The 25,897-nt window shown below is 42.7% G+C and overlaps 1 protein-coding gene across 1 annotated transcript in view; it reads left to right on the top strand.

Moving 5' to 3' along the window:
* EPHX2 (epoxide hydrolase 2) overlaps positions 1-21,390 on the top strand; it is a 73,601-nt gene extending 52,211 nt beyond the window's left edge. The window contains exons 13-19 of the mRNA XM_036751677.1: positions 8,916-8,993; positions 10,660-10,690; positions 12,616-12,712; positions 14,190-14,259; positions 16,351-16,431; positions 19,883-19,941; positions 20,552-21,390. Of these exons, the coding sequence (XP_036607572.1) occupies positions 8,916-8,993; positions 10,660-10,690; positions 12,616-12,712; positions 14,190-14,259; positions 16,351-16,431; positions 19,883-19,941; positions 20,552-20,630 (495 nt within the window). The 3' untranslated portion in view covers positions 20,631-21,390. The remainder of the gene's footprint in view (positions 1-8,915; positions 8,994-10,659; positions 10,691-12,615; positions 12,713-14,189; positions 14,260-16,350; positions 16,432-19,882; positions 19,942-20,551) is intronic.
* Positions 21,391-25,897: the final 4,507 nt, after the last annotated feature.

The following is a 25,897-nucleotide window of genomic DNA, read 5'->3' as shown; positions in this document are numbered from 1 at the left end:
GGAAGGAAGGAAGGAAGGAAGGAAGGAATTGAATAATAGTTTGCTTTGGTCTGTATTGAGATGATATCAGTTCTTTCTCTGGAGGCAGATGGCATTTTTCATCATGAATCCTTCATCATTATCTTGGACCATTGTATTGCTGAGAATATCTAAGTCATTCACAATTAATCATTGTACAATATTGCTGTTACTCTGCACAATGTTTTCCTGGTTCTGCTTACTTCACTTTGCATCAGTTCATGTTAGTTTCCAGGTTTTTCCGAAATCATCCTGATCATCATTTCTTATGGTACAATAATATCCCATTACAATCATATACCACAACTTATTCAGCCATTCCCCAACTGATGGGCATCCCCTTGATGTCCAGTTCTTAACCACTACAAAAAAGAGCTACTATGAATATTTTTATCTTTCTCTTTTTTATCTCTTTGGGATACAGACCTTCTAATGGTAATGCTGGATCAGAGGGTATACACAGTTTTATAGCCCTTTGTGCATAGTCCCGAATTGTCCTCCAGAATGGTTGGATCAGTTCACAACTCTCAACAAGTGCGTTACTATAGTTTTCCCACATCCCCTCCAACATCTATCATTTTGGGGAAGGGTTTTAAATGCCAAACAGAGGAATTTGCATTTTATCCTATGGGGAATAGGGAGACACTGAAGCTTCTTGTGCAAGTGAGTGACATGGTCAGACCTGGACTTTAGGAATGTCACTTTGGCAGCCATGTGGAGAATTGGGGTGTGGCTCTAAGGTGACAGGAGACAAGCAGAGTCAGCACCTGATATTACAATATTACATATTGCACTCAGGTCTCTTGAAATGATGCTTAGGAATAAATAGGTAGGTTGTAGAGTTGCATGTCTCTGTGCCACAGGGCCAAGATCAACCTTTCTTTGTGATGAACACTGCCCCACGAGTTCACATTGTTCTAGGGACAGGTGGTATGGGGTGTCTTCTAGGCATTTAAAATCCCCCAACTGGGCACCTTAGAAACCACTTAAGCCAGTATCAGTGGACAGTGACTACTGGGGGAAAGGGGGAAAAGATAATCATTTATATAGTGCCGACTTTGTGCCAGGCACTGCGCTAAGTGCTTTACAAATATTATCTCAATTGATCCTCACGATAAGCCTAGTAGGTAGGTGCTGTTATTATTCCCATTTTATAGGTGAGGAAGCTGAAGGAGATAGTGACTTCCTTCGGGGCAGTGTCTGAACCTGAGGCCAGCTTCATTTGGTCTGATTACCCTGAACCCTCCTAAGTGAAAGGCAGATGAACGGGATGTCAGTCGGCTTAGTGCCTGCTTGGGGCTTTCTCTCTGATCCAAGAGGCAGTGGTCTTTGGAGTCAAATCCTCTCTGGCTGAATGGCCTTGGGAAAGCTCCTTCACCCTTCTCTGTGCTCCCTTCTCAGGGAATGGTGCCCAAAGGTGACCAAGTGTGACACCTTCCCCTCCACTGACCCTAGGAGTCCCAGTGACATTGTCATTGCCCCTCTGAACCTGCTGTGGCCACCAAGGTTCCCCATCCTGGACCATGGTTTCTATCCCGTCTTGCTTTCCACCAGGCCTGGGGGGCTTCTGTCTCTCTTATTTTTCTCGTGCTCAGAACATTGCTCTGCTCTGCAGTCTCCTATTTTGTGATTTCACATACTGAATAAGTGAATGAATGGATGGATGGGTGGATGAACAAGCATTTATTAAGCACTTGCTCTGTGCCAGGTATTGTGTTCACTTTGTTGATCTCTTGTCACTGCCTAATGGGTATTGGAATGGGGGAATAAGAATTTCTTTTAATTTAAAAAATGTTTTTATCAATTTCTTTTGTTTTCACATCTCCTTCATTTCCAAACAAATGCCGTGAGCCATCCCTTGTAACAATGATTTGAAAAGGAAGGAAAAAAGCAAGTCAGCAAAAGCAGACAACACGTCACCTGCGTCTGACAGTCCGTGCAGTATCCCACGCCTAAGCATTTTCTCAGCTCTCCTCTTGAGCACTGTCATTACACACATTTGGTGATGGGGTTTTGTGTGTTTATGGATTTCCTGGTTTTGCTCCTTGTCAGTTCATAGAATCATAGTGCAGTGAGTTATTCTGTTATTAGTCCTCCAGAGTAAGACCTACCTGCTCCATTTAACCCTGATGGAAGCAGGGGTAAACCAAAGGGGATATAGTCACCAGTGACAAGTATCCCAGTTCCATTTAAATAATTAACTTCAATCAACTTTTACAAGAGGATATTTGTGGATAGAGCACCAGCTCTGGAGTCAGAAAGACCCAAGTTCAAATCTAGCCTCAGACACTCATAGCTGTCTGACCCTAGGCAAGTCATTTTGCCTTCCCCTCCCACCCCCCAAACAAAAAAGGAGGATATTTATTTTGAAGATATAGCAAGAATGGAAATGTAAGTGTTTTCCTATAACACTATAGGGCACAATCTCCCCTGTACCATCTTGGTCTCTGGAAAGAGTGAACTCAGACTTAGCACAGTTTCTACGTAGCATTAGTCCCACAAGTTCATGTCTAAATCATAGCCAATGCTGCTGAATGAGCCCTTGTATCTGCTTCTGCTGAACTGGGCTTGAAGGTTACTCTTCAGCTCAAATGTGAATTGGCTGGCTCCAATACCAGCACAGTCACCATTCCTAAATGTACCAATGAACTACAGGCCCTGGCCTCCAACCGTCACCTAAAATACAAGAATAGTTGCTAAGGCAAAAGAACCAAGGTTCATGTTCATGTTGGCTTCGGGATGGGGGGGGAGGGTCCCTGTCACCTCTCCCTTTATAGCTTGGTCTCACACCAGAATGCCATCAGACTATAAGGAGCCAGACCAAGAAAAGAAGGGATGAGTTCAGCTAGGACCTTTTGAATGCCATTCGCACCCTCACTCCTTGCCTAATTCTGGCTGTAAAACTGTAGCCAATCACAGATGCTCCCATTTACCACATGTTTAGCAAACAGAGCCCATTAGGGAATGTCTCCTTGTCTTCTAAAGTCCACAGTACTACAGTCCCCATCAACTAAGCCCTCTGCACATGCTTGTAAGAACTGAGTTCGTTGGTCATGTGTTCTTTGCTTCCTGATGGCCCAGAGACCCAATATCTGTTGCAACAGGATCATACTTCTGGGACTGGAAAGAACCTTCAAGGTCATCTCACCCAACCCTCTCATTTTACAGTTGAAAAAACTGAGGCATAGGAATGTTGTGACTTGCCTAAGATCATCAGAGGAATTAGAGGCAGGATCAGGTGAAGCCAGAGTTCCTGTACATCTTCCCATGTTTCTCTAAGTTCTTTACATTTATTATTTGTTATGGTACATTACTTTTGTATTACATTCATGGACCACAATTCTTTTAACCATTTCTCAGGTGTTGGCTCTCAGTTCTTTCCTACCATAGAAAGTTCTGACTTAAGCATTTCAGTGTATAGAGGACGTTTCTTTCTGCCTTTGAATTCCTTGGGGGCTGTGCTTAGCCAGCAGAGCTCTCGGTCAAAGTTTATGGGCATTTTAGTCTCTTTTTTAAGGCATAATTCCAAATTGCTTTGAATGGGAATTTCTTAGGTGCAGAACTCATATGATGAAAGTGGCATCCCAGGATTATCAGGGGTGTGGATTGAAGATAGGAAACACTGGCGGCATAGACACAAGCCAGAAGACTGTCAGAGAAACCTAGGCTCAAGGTGATGACTAACTGGGCTCGGCTCATATTGATCATTATTCTCTCTAATTTTTTTTAAAGTTAGAGACAGGGTAAAAGGCCTTGGATAGCCTGCCAAGTGCCCTGCCACATGGGAAGCTCAAGGTCACTGAGTCACCCTGAAGATGTCACAAGGGAGCTCAAATCCCTGTCCAAGTTAGACCCACGGCAAAGAGACAAAAGCCCTCTTTTCTGCCCGTGGAGAATTTGATTAACTAGGCATTTTCTACCCCACAACAGCTCTGGGATCCCTGCTCTCTCCTCCCAGTGCCAGTTCCTGCTCAAACCTCTTAGAACTCACCCTGCTTTACCATTTTTTTGCCACATGATTCTACCCAGGACTCCAGCAGACCTGACCTGTGTCCATTCTCCCTGACTGACCCTTTATTGGCAATATTCCCCCTCAACTAGGCTTACTTGCTTCATTTTCTTTCTACCTGTGCTTATGTCCTGCTGGTCAGCTCTGTAGAGCAGTGGACAGGATGCTGGTCCTGGACTCAGGAAGTTGTTGTTATTCAGTCATTCCAGTCTTGTCCGACTCTTTGTGACCCCATTTGGGGTTTTCTTGGCAGAGATACTGGAGTACTTTGCCATGTCCTTCTCCAGCTCATTTTACAGATGAGGAAACTGAGGCAAACAGGATTAAGTGACTTGCCCAGGATTTGCAAATCCAGCCTCAGACACTGACTAAGCCATGTGACCCTGGACAAGTCATTTAACCTCTTTTCCTTCAGTTTCTGCATCCATATAACGGGGGTAATAATAGCACCTACTTTCCAGAGTTGTTGTGAGAACCAAATGAGGTAATAGTTGTAAATGAGCGCAATATAAATGTGGCTGTCGTGGTTCTGTTTTGTGGTGCTCCGCCTCCAAGCACGCCAGTTTTCTCCTTAGAAGCATCAGCCAAATGACTGGAGCTGTAACTAATGGTCTCAGCAGTCACCCCATCTCCCAAGCCATGCCTTAGGGAACATAGAATTCAAGGAGTAGACTGGAACCTACAGTAGCACCTTCCCTTTCTCTCTAAAACCAGGGCTATTACTACATTATTGAGGAAACTGAGGGGAAAAAAGGTTAAGTGACTTGCCCAGGGTCACACAGCTAGTAAGTGTCTGAAGCCAGATTTGAAATCAGGAAGATGAGCGCGCCCCAAACTACCTACCCCTCGGACTTGTTAGCCACAAGAACAAACCCCAAAATCTGAAATGGTTTTAGAAAGAAATGTATTTGGTCATTTGGCAGAGGAGAGAGTAGGAAGGTGTGTCTCCCTCTTTATTTTCTGGGAGCTTTTCAATATAGGCAGTTCAAACAAAGGGTTTAAGGGCATTTACCTGATTGGCCTCTTACGTAGTAAATACTCTTCAGAGAAGGGCAGTTTGAAACATGTATCAGCAGGTAAATTAATCTAATTTGGGGAACCCAAAACACAATCTTTGGGTGGAACCCAAAATAAAACAAAACTCTGGGTAGGATCTAAGAATGCCTTACAGACATCTGGCTTCCCTAGAGTGTCTCTGAGGTCAGCCTGACTCTACAATGAGCTTTGGGGTTAGACAGTTTTTTAGCCACATAAAGCTAGGTTCAAACAATATTAATTAATAATAAATAATAAAATATTTTCCCACAGGATCTTGCCCCTGGCACCATAAGTGGCATATAAAGCGTATTTCATCTTTTCTTTATATTATCCCTTAGAATCCCAAATCTCAAATGGCATTAAGATGTAGTTGAGCATTGTAAGTTATATTTTGTCATAGCAGAGTTAATTTATTGCAGTTTTAATGACATGCACAATTAGGATTGTGTAAGTACAAAAGGTATACTGACACAAGTGGACCTAATTACTGTTACTTTTATAGGGCTAAACTAAATATTTTTAATATATATTTTATTTTTTCCCCAATGACATGCTAAAACAGTTTTTTAAGCAATTTTAATAGTTTTGAGTTCCAAATTCTATCCTTCCCTCTTCCCCCTGAAAGATGGTAAGCAAACAGGTATAGGTTATATATGTGCAATTATTTCCCTAGTAGTTATTTTGTACAAGAAGACTCCAATAAAAGAGAAAGAATGAAAGAAAGAAACTGAAAAATAGCATGCTTCAGTCTGTATTCCAACAAAGTAATTTCTTCTCTGGAGGTGGATATTATGCTTCATCATTAGTCTTTTGAGATTGTCTTGGATCATTGTATTGCTGAGAATACTAAGTCTTCACAATTCATTGTACAATATTGATGTTACTGTACACAATGTTCTCTTGGTTCTGCTCACTGCACTTTGCATCAGTTCACGTAAGTCTTTCCAGGTTTTTCTAAAATCATCCTGCTTGTACTTTCTTACAGCACAATAATATAACATCACAATCATATACCACAGCTTGTTTAGCCATTCCCAATTGATGGGCAGAAACTAAATATTTTTAAAATTAGTAGAAAAAGGAAAAAAGGTAACTGAAAGTACAGAAACCCACTCTTATGCCCCCTGGACCCTGACTTCCCTGCTTTTCTAGCAGGGACTGCTTATATAGTCCGGCATCTGAACAGGGGAGCCAAACACACTTTTTTCCTTTCATTCTTCTTGGGGCTAACCTTATGTAGGATCCTTTGAACATAAATAGAGAGCTGAAAGGACCTCTGAGGCCATGTAGGCAGAGTAAGCAGAGTAAGATGATAAATATCTCATTCTTTTAAAAATTATAATGAATCCTCAAAAGCAAACAACAACACTCATACACTAATCCTGGGGAATTAATTTTTTTCCAGGTTTTCCCGTGCTTGTGCTTAAAATACTTCTTGGCCTATTTGTATAGTCATATCTTGTCTTTTGCTCCCCTCTGACCTTTAGCCACCACCAGGACCAAGTTTTTTTGCTCCTATTCTGTGTCTATTCATTGATTTCTGGTCCTTAGCCATTATCTTAACATATACCTAAAGTATCTCTTGAGGGCAGCTAGGTGGCACAGTGGATAGAGTGCTGGGCCTGGAGTCAGGAAGATTCATCCTCCTGCAAATCCATGCTCCGGTACTTACTAGCTATGTGACCCTGGGCAAGTCACTTAACCCTATCTGCCTCAGTTTCCTCATCTGTAAAATGAGCTGGAGAAGGAAGTGGCAAACCACTCCAGTATCTCTGCCAAGAAAACCCCAAATGGGGTCAGGAAGAGTCAGACACGACTGGAATGAGTTACCAGTGGTATGTTCAGGTAGAGAATTCCCCTAAATAGTTGGGCTGAAGTTCTGGAGAGACATTAAAGCTTTAATTATAATAATAACTAATTAAATTCTAGCATTATACAAATGATGCTGTCTTAAGGTTCGCAAAGCATTTTATATATGTTATTTCATTTGATCGTCACAACAACCTTGTGAGTTCGGTACTATTATCATCGAACTTTTCAATAATGGCCACAAGCTGTCCCCAGTGCCTAAAATGCCCTCTTCATCTCAGTCTTTTCGATTCCTTGTCTTCTTTCAAAGTCCAGCTGAGATGCCACTTCTTCCAGTATGCCTTCTCCAATCCCTCCAGGAGTTAAGACTCTTCCCTTCCTCAAATTTCTGAAGTTCACTTTGAATGGATCTCCCCTTTGCCCCTTCACTCTCTGCCTTTTATCTTATTCATGTTGTATCTCCAAGTAGAATGACCATAAGCTCTTAAAGAGAAGGGACTTTTTCAAGTCAAGTCAAGTCAAGTCAAATCAACAAGCATTTTTTTAAAGATTTCCAATGTACCAGGCCCTGGGCTAAGAATTGAAGATAAAGAGAAAGACAAAAGATGGTCCGTACTTTCAGGGAGGTCTCAGTGTAATGTACAACTGTACAAGCTATGTACAGTTTAAATTGGAGATAATCCACAGGGGCAAAGCACTAACGTTAAGGGGATCAGGAAAGGCTTCCTATAGAAGATAGGGTTTTAGCTAGAACTTGAAAGAAGCCAAGGAAGCCAAGGAGCAGAGATGAGGAAGAAGAGTGTTCAAGGTATGGGAAGAAGCAAGTAAAAATGCCCAGAATCTGGAGGTGGAGTGTCTTGTGTGAGGAAGGAAGCCAGTGTCACTGGATTGCTGAATGTGTGTTGCGGAGTAAGGTGTAACAAGACTGGAAAGGTAAAAAGGGCCACACTGTGAAGGACTTTGCATGCCAAACACAATTTTGACTTTTGACCTTGGAGGTGACAGGGAGCCACAGGAATGATGCGGAAGAAGATTAATTGGGCAGCTGTTTGGAGGATGGACTAAAATGGAGAGAGACTAGAAGCAAGGAGACCCACCAGCAGGCTATTGTGGCACACATCTGTAATTCTTACTACTGGGGGAAGATAAGGCTTTGCTGTTCACTTGTTTAAGTTATATCCAACCCTTCGTGACCCCATTTGGAGTTTTCTTGGCCAAGTTACTGGGGTAGTTTGCCATTTCCTTCTCCAGCTTATTTTACAGTTGAGGAAACTAAGGCAAACAGGGTTAAGTGACTGCCTCAGGGTCACACAGCTAGTAAGTGTCTGAGGCTAGATTTGAACTCATTAAATCTTCCTGATTCCAAGCCCAATTCTCTACCCAGTGAGCCACCTAGTTGTGGTACCTAAGACATCATGGTATAGTGGGTGTGGGAGAAAGCAGAGTACCTGAGCTCAAATTCCAGCTCTGCAACTGTGACCTTGAGTATATTATTACACCCCTTCCTGGCTTCAATTTCCCAACTGTAAAAGACAGCGGTATGACTTAATGGCCTCTGAGTATCCTTCTGGCTTTAAAATTCTATGATCCTGACTTCCAGGGTTGTTAGAAGGTTCAAATGGGGACATGGGGGTACAGATCTAGACTTGGTAGGGACCTCAGAAAGCACCTGGTCCAGTCCCTTTCTTTTACTGTTGAAGAAACAAAAGCTGGGCAGGGAGAGTGATCTGACTGAGATGACACAGGTAATATACAATAGAAATGGGACTGGAACCTAGGCCCTCTCAACTCCAGAACCAGTATTCTTTCTACTGCACCATGATGCTTTCCTTTGTAAAATCTTTGTAAAAGTGGCTCCTATGACTGCTCTGATTCTTATTGTTCTCCAGGTTAGGAAATGGAAGCCTTCGAGGAAAATGACTCAGTTAAGGCAACCTAGCAAGTCGTTTGGCCCACCTAGGCCTCCGTCAGGAGAGGTGGGGCTCGGAGCAGCCCTCTTTCTGTTGGCAAATTCTTCACTTTGCCTCCATTATCTTTTCAGGGAGTGGCAGAGGCTGAACTCGGGAAGGACCTGACCCGGACGTTCAAAATAATGTTCCGAGCAAGTGATGAGACGCAGGTATGTATGTATATGCTGCATTTGGGGACCGTGGAGGGCAGCAGAGGGTTGTGGCTCTGGGGGAGGAAGCAGGAAGCATGATAGGTCTCAGTGTGTGGTAGACACCCTTGAGGATCTGAGCTTGATCTTCTCTACTCTTTTTTTCACTACTTTTGTTACTAAACGAGTACCTCTAACCTTCTATTTTAGTTCCTGCCTGTCCCACCCCTAGATGGAGGGAAAAAATTTGCCATTTCATATCACAGTAAAATGGAGTGAGATGATAACAGTGAGGGTTTTGCTATTACCTACCCTAAGATCTTTTATTTTTATTTTTTTTTTGGAGGCAATAGGGTCAAGTGACTTGCCCAAAGTCACACAGCTAGTAAGTGTCTGAGGCCAGATTTGAACTCAGATCCCCCTGACTCCAGGGTCTGTGTGCCGCTTAGCTGCCCCACCTACCCTAAGATCTAAGGGTTGACCAGGAGACCCTACAAACTGGTGTCATGGAAAGAACACAGATTTAGAGTCAGGTCTTGGGTTTGAATATTGGCTCTGCCACTTCCTGGCTGCATAACCTTAGGCAGGTCACTTAACCTCTAGACCTCAGTTTTCTCATCAGTAAAATGGGAGGGTTAAACTAGATGGCCTCTGAGGCCCCTTCTGACTCCAAGTCCAGAGACCTAATCTTTCTTCTGCATTAAAGCCAGCTTATCCAAGTCTTTGAAACTCTCCTCCTAATCTTATTTTCTCTAATTGTGTTGTAATGATTTTATAGTATTTTATAGACTCTTTCTCCCAAGGGTTCCTTCAGTTACTAAATTATGTTTACTTTAGAAATAAGTGATCTTAAAGCCAAAAAAGAACTAGAGTCCAGGAGACTAGTCTATTAATTATCCTCATTCTGTAGGTGAAGTAATTGAGGTCTGCAAAGGCTGGGTAATTTGGGATATATAACTGTGGGTGAGATCTCTGGGTTAAAGGGCACAGATGTTTTAGTTACTTTCTTATCAGAATTCTAAATTGCTTTCGAGAATGATTGAACCAATTCACAGCTGCACTAGCAATGTATCTGTGTGTCTGTCTTTCCATAGCCCTTCTGACATTGATTATTCCCATGTTTTGTCATCTTTGCTGGTTTGCCAGGTGTAAGATGATGCTTCAAAGTTATTTTAGTTTTCATTTCTCTTATTATTACTGATCTAGAACAATCTTTCACAGAGTGGCTAATAATTTGTAATTCTTTTGAGAACTGTTTGTTCATATCCTTTAAGAACACCCATTGGGGAATGACTTTTAGTGCTTAAAAATTCTTATTAGTTGTTCATTATATATCTTGTATCTTAGACCCTTATCAGAGATTTTTGATTCAAAGGTTTTTTTCCCCAATTGGCCACATCCTTATCCTAATTCCATTGATTTTGTGAGTGCAAAAGTTTTTCATTCATATAATTAAAACTATCTATTTTATTGTTTGTGATCACCTCTATTCTTTATTTGAATTGTGAAAAGTATCTGATCTGATTCTCCTCTTTTTTTAATGCTGTGACCTTTAAAATTCAAACTGAGTGTCCATCTTGAGTTTATTATGGCATATGGTGTAAAGATATTAGTCTAACCCTAATTTCTGCCTAACTGTCCTCTTTTGTAAGGAAGTTGTTTTTTGTTTGTTTTCTTTTCCTTGCAGTATATGACAATGGGAAATCCTATTGAAACAGGTGAGAAACATCACTGATGAAGGATGATTGGAAGGGTTGGGGGAGGAACTGACAAGACCTGTGAGAAATCTCTCCTTAAATGTTTTTTTCACTCCCAAATCTCTCTCTGCACTCAGACTATAGTGATCTTGAGCTGAAAAACAACGAAACCATGGAATAAGAAACTTCTTGTTCCCTTTTGTAGGCTCAGTAGCCCAAGCCAAACAAAACATGCCCAAGCTCATCCCTCTTGAGGGGTGAGTGGATCAGTGAGTGGTCCTGGGTACCCAGGTCCAGGTGAAGTCTCTCAGTGAAGTGTTGCTGGGTATGTCCAACCCAACCTTCCATAGAGGGTTGCAAACCAAATCCTAAATATAGCCTCATTCCTCTGAGGCTTAAAGCTTAAGTTCAGCGGGTTGTCTCAGCACCCTCCCCCTATCTCCATCAACGCTCTCCCTCCATTTGCTAAGCTGAGCAGTGCTGACCTTCTGTAAAAGGAGAAGAGTCATCTTGACACTCAGAAGGTAAATGTCTGATGACAAGTCCCAGGTAAAGGTGGGAAAATGAAGGTTCTGCCAGGGTGAGTCAGTTGCTCAATGTGCTTTGGTCACCTGCAGGGTACAGAGCTCTGGGAGTCACCAAAGAAATTAGAGACACAGGCCTTCTTACTGTCCCTCATGCCTGACCTTCCATTTCCCTTTGCATAGGCCTGAAATGTGCTCTTTCTAACATATGACATCTGACAATATTGTATATTATATATGTGCCACGTCTATCTCTTATAATTCTAATTTCCTTACAGACTCAAGCCCAACTTGTTACATGATTCTTTCTTAATCCCCTCCATAGTACCCACTCCTTGCACCCATACACAATCTCGTATTTACTTTGCATACATCTTGCATACGCCTATATATGTACATACTGTTCCCCAAAATAGAATGTAATGTCCTTGAGGTCAGGGACTATTTAATTTTTTTGCCTTTGGATCCCACAGTACTTGGTACATGGCTTAGGAAACACAGGTTGACTGATTGATAGGGGAAACCAAACAAGCATAGATAAAAAATATTCAGGAACACCAACCAGGAAATGCATAATTATGGGCCAAACCAATGATGACTGTGCAGGATCATGGAGAAATAGATACATTAGTGATACAGGGTTGCTAGAAGGATTGACATCACTGGAGCTGGCCAAGCTCATTCTGAGAGAGCTACCTGGTGTTGGAGTTTCCAGTAAGTTTTTGAAAAGAAGGTGTGTCGTGGCTAGACAGAAGAGTGGGGAATGGAAAGTAGGTTGGCTTAGTGCATGGGACCAAGGATATGTTGTGGATTATGGTAAACAGGGGAAAAGGAGGAGTAGGATCTTTTCTACAACCAGAAGGGACCCCAGAGGCTACATAACCCAACATCCTCATTGTACCAATGTGGAAACTACAGCCTAGGAAGATTAAGTAACTTTTCTAAGGTCACACAGGTAGTAAGTACCAGAGGCAGACTTTAAGCTCAGGTCCTCTGACTCCATATAAGGTGAAATGGGAAGTAAGGGCATTTTGATAGTGGAAGCAATGGTTGGAAGGCCCTGGGTAGAACCGCATGGTATAGTGGGAAAAGTAGTGGATTTCAGGTCTCACCACTTAGGGTCAAAATTTATGCCTCTGCTACTTATGTCCAGTGTAACCTTGGACAGGTCACCTCAGGCCCTCTCTGGGTCTCACCTCCTGCATTACAAAATGAGGAGGTTTTGGTTCCTTCCAGCTCTAGACCTAGATTCCTAGATATAACATAAGAAACAATTAGGTATCACAATATACTTCTGAAACAGGAGAGTGACATGGTCAAAAGGATGAGGGGCTCAGGGTCACCCATGGAACAAGTGACATCACTTAGGGAAACCTATGAAGCCGGAGTACAGGGATGCAGACGGGTGTCTTTCTTCCATAGGAATTCTGCAAAAAAACACGAATCCCGAGTTCAGTAGGATGGTAACAGAGGAGGAGATTGAAGTCTATGTGCAGCAGTTCAAGAAATCTGGCTTCAGGTAAAGTACAAATGATTTCCTGTCATGTGGGAGGATGGGCAGGGAAGAAAGGACGGCCTTCATGGAGAGAAAGTGAATTAAGTCTGCTTCACCTTTAAGGGCTGTTCTCACTACCGAAGCCTGACAGCTCAGTTGCTCCCTTCCTTTTCCCCTCCTGAGGGGCACCCCTCAAAAATTAATATTTCCAGCAGCATATGGATGCCCCTGTATCAGAATGGTGTAGCCCTCCCTTTTAGCCCTGCCACTGGGAAACACTTTTGAGGGGAGTGGGGTACAAAGGGGCTCAAATTAGTATTCTTTACAGATAAGGAGACTAGAGCCCAAAGGAGTTGTGACTCAGCCAAACTCACATAGCTAGTAAGTATCTGAAGTGGGATTTGAACCTAGGTCTAACTCTCTATCCCAGGGGTGGAGAACCTGCAGCTTGAGGCCACGTGTGGCCTTCTAGATCCTTAAGTGTGGCCTTTTGACTGAACCCAGATTTTATGAACAAATCCTGATTTGTTCCCCACCCCTGCATCCACTACATCATACTGTCTCTCCCTGGTGAGGGTATGCCTTTTTTCAAATTATGGGACTGAATATCCTCATGTTGTCTGGACACTGCTCAAACACCAGCACCAGCACCACCCTCTCCCCCATTTCCTGCCCCATCCCCCACCCAGACAAAGGAATCCTTAGGATTCATAAAGAGAAAGGTTTTCTGGGAGAATCTGAGTCCAAAATTTGCTTCTTTCAGGTATGTGTTAGACATTCTTTATTGGGTAATTCCTCTTGTGACTCCTCTCCCCAATCCCTCCCATAAGAGACAATGTGGTGTAATGAGTAGAGAGCCAGCTTGACGTTCAGGAAGACCTGGGTTCAAGTCCCTCCTCTGGCATATTCTGGCTGTGTGACTCTGTAAATGTCTCTTAGCTTCTCAATACTCCTCCCCAAATCCCTTAAATTGAAGAGAAGGTAAGAATCTATATTGGAAAAGAGAGTTTCCACATTGGAAACTCCTTTCACCAACGAAATCAAAGGGAAGATACTGATGGGGGAGGCATCTTCAGAGTGGTTTCACTGACCCTGAAGAAACGCACAGCACCCAAAGTGATGAGCAGCAGGAAGCCAAGCCCAAGTTCCTGTAGACTAAATGCAGATGCTCGTGTGTTTCAGAGGGTACAGAGCATACTATAGCACTCGCTGGGTACATGGAATCTGAGATAAGTGACATCAATAGCTTTACCCTTCAACCTTGAGAGCAGGCCCAGTTTTGATTTTAACTTTCTATCCTTAGCACCCATCACAGTGCCCAGCACATAATAGTCACTTAATAAACGCGTGTTGATTGGTGATTGATCAATCAGGAGAAAACAACACATGCTCTGAGAAAGGGGACCACCCCTTATTTCAAACTTGCTCTCATTGAGGTTCAGGTTCAGTAGGAATAATCCACTGAAAGAGTTTGCCAACTCTCCTTCTTTTGCTTCCCTAGGGGTCCCTTGAACTGGTATCGGAACATGGATGCAAATTGGAAATGGAGCTGTGCTGGAGTAAGAAGGAAGGTGAGTGTTATCTTTAGGAAATGAGGCAGTGTGGTACACAGGAAGGAATACAACACTTGAAGTCAGGAGGGGCCTGAATTCGAATCCCATCTCTGACACTTTACTAGCCATATGACCAAGGCAAGTTATTTCATCTTTCTGAGCCTCAGTTTTCCTCATATGCAAAGTAGGAATGACGATACCTGTAGTACCTGCTTCACAGAGAAGACTCAAATGAGATAATGTATAGAAAGTGATTTGCAAACTTTTAAGCTCCATATAAATGTCATTTATGCCCCTGTACCTCATTGTGGCATGGAGGTGACTCTGGGTCCTTGAAGGCTCTGCCAGTGGATCATAAGCTTTGGCAGGTCCTCTCATGATGGAAAAGCTTTGCATATGGTCCCAGCAGCAGACTGCTTTGTGTGGTCTGGCCTAATTAAGTTCAGAGAGACTCAAAACCTTGGGCTGGCCACTCAATGATCAGCTTTTTAGGTATAGCAACCCATGAAACACCATTACCATGTCATCATCATCGTAATCATCATCATCGTCATCATCATCATCATCATCATCGTCATCATCATCATCACCTGTTTTCATTCTTTTAAAGTAAATTTTATTGATAGCTTTTGTCTTTTGCATAGCCACAATTCCCCTATTATGTATCCCTCCTCTCCAGCCCGAGTCATCCCATATTAGAAAGCTTTTTTAAGAGAGAGAGAAAAAAAGAAAAGAAAAACCAGACAATACATTTTAAAAAAAATATATGCAATGGACCCTCTGCCTTGGGCAGAGAGGGAGAAGAGGAGGGGAGATAACGACTCTTTGTAATGATGTGACATTCTTTTTTTATTGTTTTGTGCTAGTTGTTCTTTCTGTTTACATTGTTATAGTCATTATGGACATTCAGTGTATCCCAAAAGTCTTAGTGCAGTCTTAAGGTTTGATAGCTTTAATAATCAAGCTTTTAAGCTGTAACAGCTCCAAACTACACTAAGGCTTTTGGGACACTCTCATGAGTCCAGACTCCTTAAGGGTGACTCTCCTGCAATATCCAATGGCGAAGTTCTGCTCCTGAATCACCATCACAAACTATTCCATTTCCAGAAAAAAATTTATTATTCAAGCCATTTCTTTGATGCTTTGTTGACATATTTTTGGTTGAGTATGGAAAGCAATTTCAACAATTCAAAACCAAGTTTAATTATCTTTTTATACAGATGAGTCTCAGACTTATATACCCAGCCCTAGTTTCTCGCCTGAGCTCTAGTAATGTATCATCAACTGTCTATTGAACATTTTGATTTAGATGTCTCATAGGCATCTCAAACTCATCACGTCCACATCTTTCTAATGACTCAAGTTAGCAGTCTTGGAATCCTTACTTTTCTCTCCTTACTTTCCCACACCCTGAATTTCCAATCAGTTGCCAAGTCTTGTTGCTTCTCCTTCTACAACATGTCTCAAATTGATCTCCTTCTCTCCACTCTAATTGATATCCCTCTCACCTCTTGAATGGCCTATTCCAATAGCCTTCTAGTTGGTCTCCTTGACTCCAGTCCCTCACCACTCCAATGTTTAATTGATATGTGTAAATGATGTTTACATAGCCACCAACATTTTCCTAAAGTGTGACCGTGTTACTCCTCTGTTCAGTAAACGCTAGTGGTTCCCTGTTATCTTGAGGATCAAATATAAAATCCTTTGCCATGTAAGACCTTCACAACCTGGTCCCAGCCTGCCTTTCTAGCCTAATTACAAGTTCCTCCCTTTGTGTATACTAACTATAATCCAGCCAAATTGACCTTCTTTATACATAGCATTTCCATCTTCTATATATGGCAGCCCATTCCCTGTATTTGTACCTTTGCTCAGGCTACCCTCATATTTAGAATGCTCTGACGTGTCCCATCACTCACAACCATAAAGCTGGGGTCAGGGACATCAACCATAGCTCTGCTGGGTCCATCATGTAACCCTTGTATACATCCCTTCCAACTGGGACTGAGGGAGATTTTAAACTATGAAAGTGTAGAAAGAAAAAGTGTCCATTTTCGAGTCTCCTTCCTTCTCCTCCAACTACTATTTTTTGCTATGCTCTGTCCCCAGATCTTGATTCCAGCCCTGATGGTCACAGCTGAGAAAGATAAGGTCCTCCTTCCAAAGTATTCTGAGCGCATGGAAATGTGGGTAAGTGTCCTGGGGCCCAAAATCAAGGCAAAAGTAGGGGGTGGGGGTTGGGAAATGCTTTGTGACAGAAAAAGAGCTATCCAAGAGAAAAGAACACCCCCTGAGGGAGGAGTGACAGAAGCTGAGGGAGAAGGTTGGCCATTTTTGCACCAGTAACATGGTATCTAATTTGACAAAGCAAAGCAGAGGGTGAAGTGATTTTGAAGTCCATTTGAATCATCTGCCAAGGTGGGCATCTTGAGGGCATGTTCCCTCCACAAAAGTCCTCTTCAAGTGCTTTGTGGCAGACTGGAGATGTTGATAGTCGGGCCTACCTGGTTCAGATTGGAATGAAAAGAAACACCCACAGAATATATAACAGTTAATAAGAGGAGTTTTATGTAGTTCTATTAAGGGAAGGATGTTCAGCAAAGATTCAGCATTGATTCAGTTGATCACAGCTTCCTTCCCTCTGTGTTGGTCATGCTGGTCTACTGGTCAGAGACCTGACAGAGCAGAGAAGCTCCTGCCTCCTTGTGTGCTGGTTTTTATTTAAGCCACCAAGAAGCTACATCAGTTTCCCCAGTTTAGTTCCCCTGAGCCAACTAAGTATGGAAAATAGTTAAAGGAAAACTTGCCTAGCCTACATGGAAGAAACTGCTTTTACAAGAGGAGGTGACCCTTCTTGGGGACTTGAAGGTGATACCAGTGGGTCACAAGCTCTTAGGGGTCCTGGAGAGCCTTGGAGGATAAACGGGGGATCTGTCTTTAGATCATGTATCTGGTAGCCAGGCTCAAAGAGGCTCATGGCCAAGTTGTGTGCAGGGTGCTCAGGAAATTTACTGACCTAGCAAGTCACAAAACCCCAAAATCTTGTCTTCTAGGATGTAGAAGGGTGATCCCCAAAGAAGTATTGAAGAGCACAGCCATACCGTGTTTTCTATCTCACCAGAGCACCTCAGGAATTTCTGTTCACTAATCTAGGCAAAAATAAGAGGCATCGTGGCATAACAGATAGAGGGTCAGCCTTAGAATCAGGAAGAAAGGGAGGGAGGAAGGAAGAATGGAAGGGAAGGAGGGAGGGAGGGAAGGGAGAGAAGAAAGAAGGAAAAGAAGGAAGGAAGGGAAGAAGGAAGGAAGGGAAGAAAGGGAGGGAGGGAGGAATGGAAGGAAGGAAGGAAGGAAGGAAGGGAAGAAGGAAGGAAAGAGAGAAAGAAGAAAGGATGGAGGGATAGAGGGAAGAGGGGAAGAAGGAAGAGAGGAATGTCGTGATCCTTACAACAACCCTGAGAAGAAGGTGCTATTACAATTGCCACTTTATGTATGAGGTAACTGAGACAGAGGTTAAGTGACTTGCTCAGGGTCACACAGCTAATAAATGTCTGAGGTCAAATTTCAATTCAGGTCTTCCTGACTCTGGGCCTTGCACTCTCTTTTTGCTTCACCTAGCTGCCTTTAGGTGCCCAGGAAGGCCTCTATCCTGCATCTAACACAAGCAGGCCTTATGACTCTGAGCCGGTCACTGGCTAAGCTCTTAGTGCCCCAGGTAACTCTGTAAGACTGAAAGTCGCAGAAAAATACCTGTCTTAATTATTGGAGGGTATTTGCTCACTGGGAACTCTCCCATCTATTGGGAAATAATCTTTTGCAAAATAATTTGTTTTGCCCACTTAATCTGCCTGCATTGTAGCCATAACCTACTCAGAAACTGCAGGGAAGGGAGAACAGGCCCATGAGTAAAGTCTGTGATGTACCTTCTAGTCCTCTAACTTAGTGGATAGACTTCTGACCTGGAGGGCAAGAAGACCTGGATTCAAATGCTGTCTCAGTCACTAGCTGTGTGACCCTGGACAGGTCACTTAACCTCTCTGAGACTTTGACCATCTGTAAAGTAGAGATAATAATATCACCCACCTCATGGGATTGTTGTGAAGATGCACTGAGATAATGTACTTGGCATACTTCATAGACCTTAAAGTGCTGTGTAATTTAATGCATGCTAATGACAACGTGGTTATGGTGATTTAGGGCCACTCCAAACCCACTCCAAACTTACTCCACTGAAATTGTGACCACAAAGTTTAGCAGTAGTTGATTGGCCTACCTGCTCCTGTGCTAATTTAAAAATAAAGCCCCATACATTGTCTCCTCCATGACCTCCCATGCCTACCCTGCTCTGAGGGACAGGATTTTATGTTATTTGTTGTTGGTCAATTGTTTTTCAGTTATGTCCAACTCCTCATGACCCCATTTGGGGTTTTCTTGGCAAAGATACTGGAGTGGTTTGTCATTTCCTTCTCCAGCTCATTTTACAGATGAGGAAACTGAGGCAAACAGGGTTAAGTGACTTGCCCAGGGTCACACAGCTAGTGAGTATCTGAAGTCAGATTTGAACTCAGGTCTTCCTAACTCCAGAGCCAACACTCTATCCACTGGGCCACCTAGCATGACTTTATACTTTAAGTTGTAAAAGACAATCAATGCCTAACATTAAGAAATCCTCACTTTCTTTGGCATTTTCTTTCTTTTCCAGAAGAGGTTTCATGCTGTGCTAGGACTTTACAAAGAAGGAACTTGTAGGTGTTATTAGCTGGGTTCCTCTCCAGATCAGCTTTAGATGGTTCAAAATTTTCCATCCTCACTTATATCTTCTGTGATCAGTGGTCACACTTGCTGCAGTAAGTTTGGGACCAAACTAATCCAAGTCACACATAGAGAGAGGCACATATAGATTTGTAGAAAGAGATTGTTGTTGCCGCTGTTCGGTTGTTTCTGACTCTTCATGACCCCTTTTGGGATTTTCTTGGCAAAGATACTGGAGTGGTTTGCCATTTCCTTCTCTGGCTCATTTTTACAGATGAGGAAACTGAGGCAAAAGGTTAAATGACTTGCCCAGGGTCATACAGCTAATAAGTATCTGAGGCCAAATTTGAACTCAGGTCTTCCTGACTCCAGAAGTCTATTCACTGTGCTACCTAGTTGCCTCCCAAGGCAAGGTGGTGGGATGCTATTGAGGAGGTAACATGTAGGAAGAAGGCCTGCCTTGATCTGAAAGCCTGGTTTAAGAGTTAGGGCCTATTACATTAGATACATGGTCTATTTAATGACAAATGATGCTAATTTGAACCTAGTAAAGAAAGGTATGCTTTGAGACCAGAAATATCAAATACTCATCTCATACTATAGCCTAAAGAAAATTAAAATGTAATTAGGCAATGTTTAGCAAAATAAATAAAAATATACTACAATATGGATAATGTTTATTTCTAGGTAAATATACCACCATAGGATCTGTTTCTATTTGAATTTGACACCTTCAGTCTACAGGGACTAGAAAGGAATGTATCTGCTGCCATACTAACCTGCCCCTGCCTCCATTGCCTGTCCCACAGTCGAGAAGGCAGATTTATGCCCAGGTTCTGCATTAAAGATAAAAGTGGCTTCCTCTCATTTTGGTGGTTCTTTCTTTCAGATCCCCAACCTAAAACGGAGACATATTGAGAACTGTGGACACTGGACTCAGATGGAAAAGTAAGGAAATGCTGGACAGCCGCTTAGGTGGGATTCCTTGGGAGGCATCTCTGGTGTAAAGTGGAAAGCATGCTGGATTTGGGGTTAATCCATCCCGTTCCCCTGCCCCTCCCCACCACATTCAGACCCTAGGTCTGATGCTGACAAGCTGTATGACCCTGGACAGGTCACTGTGACCTCTCAAGGCTTCAACTTCTCCCACTGAAAAGGAAACGTTTAGACTAAGTAATCTCTAAGATTCCTTCCGATTCTAATATCCTATGAAATTTGGGATAATATTATTTATGTCACTTGGTTGTTGAACGGATCAAGTTAAATAATGGATATCATGTATGTAGTGTATGATATAGGATGTCCCAAAAGCCATTGGGGGGGTGGCAGAGAGAACTGCACTAAGACTTTTGGGACACCCTGCATAAAGGGCAGCTTGATCATTCAGATGAACGTAGAGTGTGTAGAATTCTAGATTCCCTCATCTTCACTCAGTTGCATTCAGATATGAATTATCTTGACTTTGGTCTTAGCTATGCCCAATTTCTGGCTTCACCATTTACCACGGTGGGCCAAATGGCACCAGCAGAATTGCTGACAGCTTTTGTTTCCCTCACAGGCCAAGAGAGGTGAATCAGATCCTCATTGAGTGGCTACAAGATGTGGTCAAGAATCCGTCATTGGTCTCTATGCTCTAATGTGGGATGTATGTGAGCATGTGTGTGTGTGTGTGTGTGTGTGTGTATGAGGTCCTGCAAACACCTCTGTCATTCATATGGGGAGATATCAAATGATGGCTTTCTCTTCCATCTACCCCCTTTAAGCAACAACATTATTAGAGGCTGGTGGGATACACCAGAAAGGCAATGGCGCTTCCTTCTCTTCCTGCTACTGCACACATCACAAATAAGGGCTTCAGTTCTGGGTAGGGACGGGTGGGGAAGGAGGTCAGTTGGTTTAGTGAGCAAAGATAAGAATCTATTTGAATTAATCCCATTAACATTTTCTTCCTTATGATTGTAATTGGAATAGGGAATTAAATAATAAGGATTTAATTTAGAAAGTCAGATTGGGAAAGGATAATCATTATCAACTGGTCCAGAAGTCAGAAGCTCCTGGGTTCCAGTTCTAGCTCAGCTACTTATTAGTTTAATGACCAAGGACAAGTCATTCAACCTTTCTGAACCTCAACCATCCAGTGAGAGTTGGACAAGAACTAGATAATCTCCCTGGTCTCTTCCATCTCTAGCATAAATATATCAATCAGGAAATTTAAAATGGAGCAAATTTTGCAGGATAAAGAAACCACTAAATGAATAAGATCTCCTGATTAGTCTTGAGGTGTGAGATGAGGGAGGTAAAACTGGGGTTTCTAATTTGATTGAACCTTTAATAGTGTTGCAAATTAATTTGTTAATCATGGTTGTGACTACAATAAAAAATTTTGTCAAAGGCAAAGTGGCATTGGGTTTACTTTGTTTGGGAGGTAGAAGCCAGACTCATGCTTGGAGTAAAGTCAGTGATGGTGAGCACAAGGGAATTTGGGTTAAAGGAGGGACCTTGGGAAATTCTGCCTGTGGTTATGGGACACCAGAAAATAAGTGGAATTAAAAGAAGACTTTAAGACTCCTGGGATTCATGTCAAGCAGGAGGAAGGAACCTCAACTCTTGGCCTGGCCTTTCTCAGAAGCCTATTCAGTGGCCATGTTTTCAGGACTTCCTTCCAAGGTATTCAGCTTACTCCAAACTATCCTCCAGATAGGGGCTTGAGGGCCCAAAGGAAGATCACATTGGACATCTTAATTGTGCTGTAGTGACCAGAACAGGGCAGGTAGGTGGCTCCATAGTGCATAGAGACCCAGGTCTGGAATCAGGAACACTCCTCTTCCTGAATTCAAATCCAGCCTCGGGTACTTACTAGCTGCGTGACCCTGGGCAAGTCACTTCACCATGTTCGCGTCAGTTTCCTCATCTGTAAGAGCTGGAGAAGGAAATGGCAAGCCACTTCAGTATCTTTGCCAAGAAAACCCCAGGCAACAGCTCTGATTTTAGGGGCCAAGGACCTGGCTTTGAAGCCCAGCTCAGCTGCTTGCTGTATGTAACAGTGGACACATTGTTTAAATCTCTTAGCTTTCTTACTTGTAAAAAGAGAAGAATTAGGCTAGATTATAGGTAATAGCTTATAAGCTAGAAGGGGTCTCACAGACCATCTAGTTGGCTCTGCCATTTTATAGATGTGGAGTCTAAAGGTGCAAGAGGTCAGGTGATTTGCCCAAGGTCACACAAGTAGAGCCAGGATCTGAATCCACAGCCTCTGGCTCCAAGTCCAGTGTTCTTTCCATTATATCATGCAGCTTCCCCAATTCCTCCCTTTCCTTAGATGATCTCTACAGTCCTTAGAAGCATCCAGGAAGCAAAGTGGGGAGAGCTCAAGGGCTGGAAGTTCTTAGTCCAGCTTTGGCTTCGGATACTTCCTAGCTGTGTGACCCAGGAGCAAATCACTTAATCTCTGTCTGCCTCAGTTTCCTTCACTGTCAAATGGGGATGATAATAAAAATTAAAAATATAAATATAAAATTACAATATACAGTATAATATTAATATAAATATAAAAATAATATTAAAATGAGATATTTGAAAATTGCTTAGCACAGTGCCTAGCACATAGTAGATACTTAATAAATGCTTATTTTCTTATTTTCTCCTTCCTTTCCCATACTAGATCATATGACTTTGTTAGCCTTCCCACACTCCTCTCATTTTTATGAATATCTAAGGTATGACCTTGAAAGGGAAAAGGGGAGGAGATAACACAAAAGGGCAACATGCATCCTGATTAGTTGTGTCAAAAAGGGAGGGAGGTCAAACATCTGGCCCCATCATGCTGATGATAACATTCCCTAAAATATCTGATTTCATTGGGGCAGATTCAAATCATAACCCCCTCTTTTCCCATGCCTTAGTGGGTGGCTTAAGGAGTGAAGGAGATCATCACCCGGTAGCCAGTTGTTTAATGATAAGCCTCTCTGAGTTTAGCCTGCTGGTCCTCAGAGGACATACCCAGTCTTTATACCACGGGCGCTCTACTTTTATAGTTCTTTAGCCATTGCCCTACGGGTTCCCTAGGTTCCCAACTTTATGCCATTCCCAACCTATGGATCCTCACCCTCTACCATCTGATTTCTTCACTCTTGGTTCTGAACTGCTGAACACCATGAAAGAACATCACAAAATTGAACTGATTTCATTCATATTTCATTCATCAATCTTTCTGTCCTACTCCTGGTGACTCCCCATTTCTTACCCCTTAATAACTATTCCAAAACATCTTTCTCAGAAATGCAGATTCTAGAATTAACAAGTATCCCAGAGGCCATCTGTTCCAACTCATACATGCAAAGGAATTCCTACTGTACCATATCAAAGGATCATTAAGCTTCCGCTTGATGACCTCTGATGGGAAGAACTCGCCTTCTCTCAAGACAGCCCAATCTACTTTGGGGCAGCTCCAGTTGTTAAGAAGGTTTTCCTGATATCCTCCCTAAATTTATTCCTTTGCAACTTTTACCTATCACTGCTAATTGGAACTAAATGAAACAAGTCTGATCCTTCTTCCATGATAGCCTTTCTAATACTTGGACACAGTTAATACCTCCTTCTCCAGTCTTCTACAGGCTAAGTATTCCCAGTTCTTTAAATGATCTTAATTAAGATGACATGTTCTCAAGGCTCTTCACTTTCCTGGTTTTTGTTCTCCAGGTTATCAATGTCCTCCTTAAACTGGGAGGCCCCCAATTGAACACAATGCTCTAAATAAGGCAGAATCACTTCCCTATTTCTGGAAGCTATACTTCTGCTAGCACTGCCCAATGTTGCATTAGCATTTGTAGCTGCCACACCACACTGATGACTCATGGGTATGTGGCTTGCAGTTCCCAAAACCCTCAGATCTTTTTCAAACAGTTTAATAATGCCTCCCACTCTATCCTTCATAAATTGATTTTTGAACCCAAGTGCAAGACTTATTACACAGATCTCTATTGAATTAAATCTTATGAAATTCAGGTCCAAGTTCTAGAACCTCTTGAGATCTTTTTTGGATCCTGAATCCATCTTCTATGATTAGCTATAACTCTGTGATAACAATTAGACTTGAAGATCTTTCCCACCCATTAATAGGCCATGTGACCTGCTTATGTCACAGGAAGCCTAAATTACATGTGGTGGGAGGAGCTTCCTGACAGGAAAAGGAAGTTATGTCACAGAAAATGCTGAAAGAGAGAGAAAGAGAGGGAGGGAGAGGGGGGGGGGAGTGAGAGAGAGAGAGAGAGAGAGAGAGTGAGAGAGAGAGAGAGGGAGAGAGGGAGGGAGAGAGAGAAAGAGAGAGAGAGAGAGAGAGAGAGAGAGAGAGAGAGAGAGAGAGAGAGAGAGAGGGAGGGAGAGAGAGAGAGAGAGAGAGAGGGAGAGAGAGAGAGATTGAGAATGTTATGGCTGCTGGTGGCTGCTAATGGCTGCCCTTGTGATTGTTAGAACTGAACAGGCTGGCTTAGCTGTACTGTGAGTTTGTTTTGGGGAAGACCCCAGCAGGGGGTCAGAGAGGTTTTGGGATGGTGAGGCTCTAGGTTGTGATATCATTTATTGAATGTTTTGGGTTCCTTGCTGTTATGATGAAGTGGACTGACTGGCTGCGGGAGCTGAGCATTTGGTTATGGGATATGGTTCTCTGGTGTCTGAATAAATGGTTTACTTCTTCTACCTTCTACGTGGGAAGTCTCGTATACTTTGCGATACAGAACTACATCGGCGTTTTGACAATTATCATCTACATTGTTATTATTGTCTTACTGTTTCAAACTCCCACCCTCATGATGTTGTGGATCCTCTTCAAGAATGAAGGACCAACAACAGCAGCATCTGCAGATTTGATCATTGTGACATCCCTCTCTTCTTGCTCCTAACCTTATGCTTGCCCCCAACACTTTCAGCAAATGGCTTAACCTTTTCCACTGAGGGGACTGAGGCCATCTAATATGAGTTCTCCTCAATTATTCCTCAGAATTTCTTGCTCTCTCCTTTTTCATAGTAATTAATAATGATGATGATGATAGCTATCTAACATCATGTAGTTCTACTTTTTGCCAGGCACTGTGCTAAGCACTTTACAAATATTATCTCACTGAATCCTCACAACAACCCTGGGGGTAGGTGCTGTTATTATTCCCATTTGACAGTTGAGGAAACTGAGGCAGATAGTGGTTAAGTGACTTGATTAGGGTCACCCTGCCAGTAAGTGTCTGAGGCTGGATTTGAATTCAGCTCTTCCAGACTCCAGGCCCAGCACTTTGTCTGCTCTTCTACCTAGCTGCCTACTTACAAACAAGTAGGTCTTTTCCTCACTGAGGCTATTCTCTCTACCTGAACTCATAATCCCACCAAATCATTACCTCCTCCAAGGAGCCATCTCCAGTTGTCCTGATCCATATCTGGCCACTGGACCCAGATGGATCAGGAGGAGAAAGTGAGGCTGGTGACATTTCATTGCCCCGCCTTGCTCAAATCTAATTCACTTGCAAGTCATGGCATCACCTTCCTGATGTCCTGGTCCCCTTTGAGAACAAAGGACGAACAACAACAACCTCCTCCAGGATCTTTCTCTAGCAACCTTTCATAAGCATGTCCTATCCCCGCTCTATTAGCTCTTTCCCATCAGCCTATAAACATGCTCAAGTCTGCCCAATCCTAAAATGACTTCCCTTTGACCTTTCTAGCTCATCTAGCCACCTACCATGCCCTGAATCCCCTCCCTTTCATTGCTCATTTTTTTTTTGCAAAAGCCATCTATATGCACTCGTTCTATGTCATTGAGGCCCAGGAAAAACAGGACATTTGGGCAGTTATGTCAGCCTTCTCTCCTTCAGCTTCCTCGCCTGCAAAGTGATAAAGTTGGACTAGATAGTTTCTGAGG

This window comes from Trichosurus vulpecula, chromosome 3 (genome assembly GCF_011100635.1).
Source record: "Trichosurus vulpecula isolate mTriVul1 chromosome 3, mTriVul1.pri, whole genome shotgun sequence".
Taxonomy (NCBI): domain Eukaryota; kingdom Metazoa; phylum Chordata; class Mammalia; order Diprotodontia; family Phalangeridae; genus Trichosurus; species Trichosurus vulpecula.
Note: the sequence above shows the minus strand (reverse complement) of the source record. Positions and strands in the feature narration are given on the sequence as shown.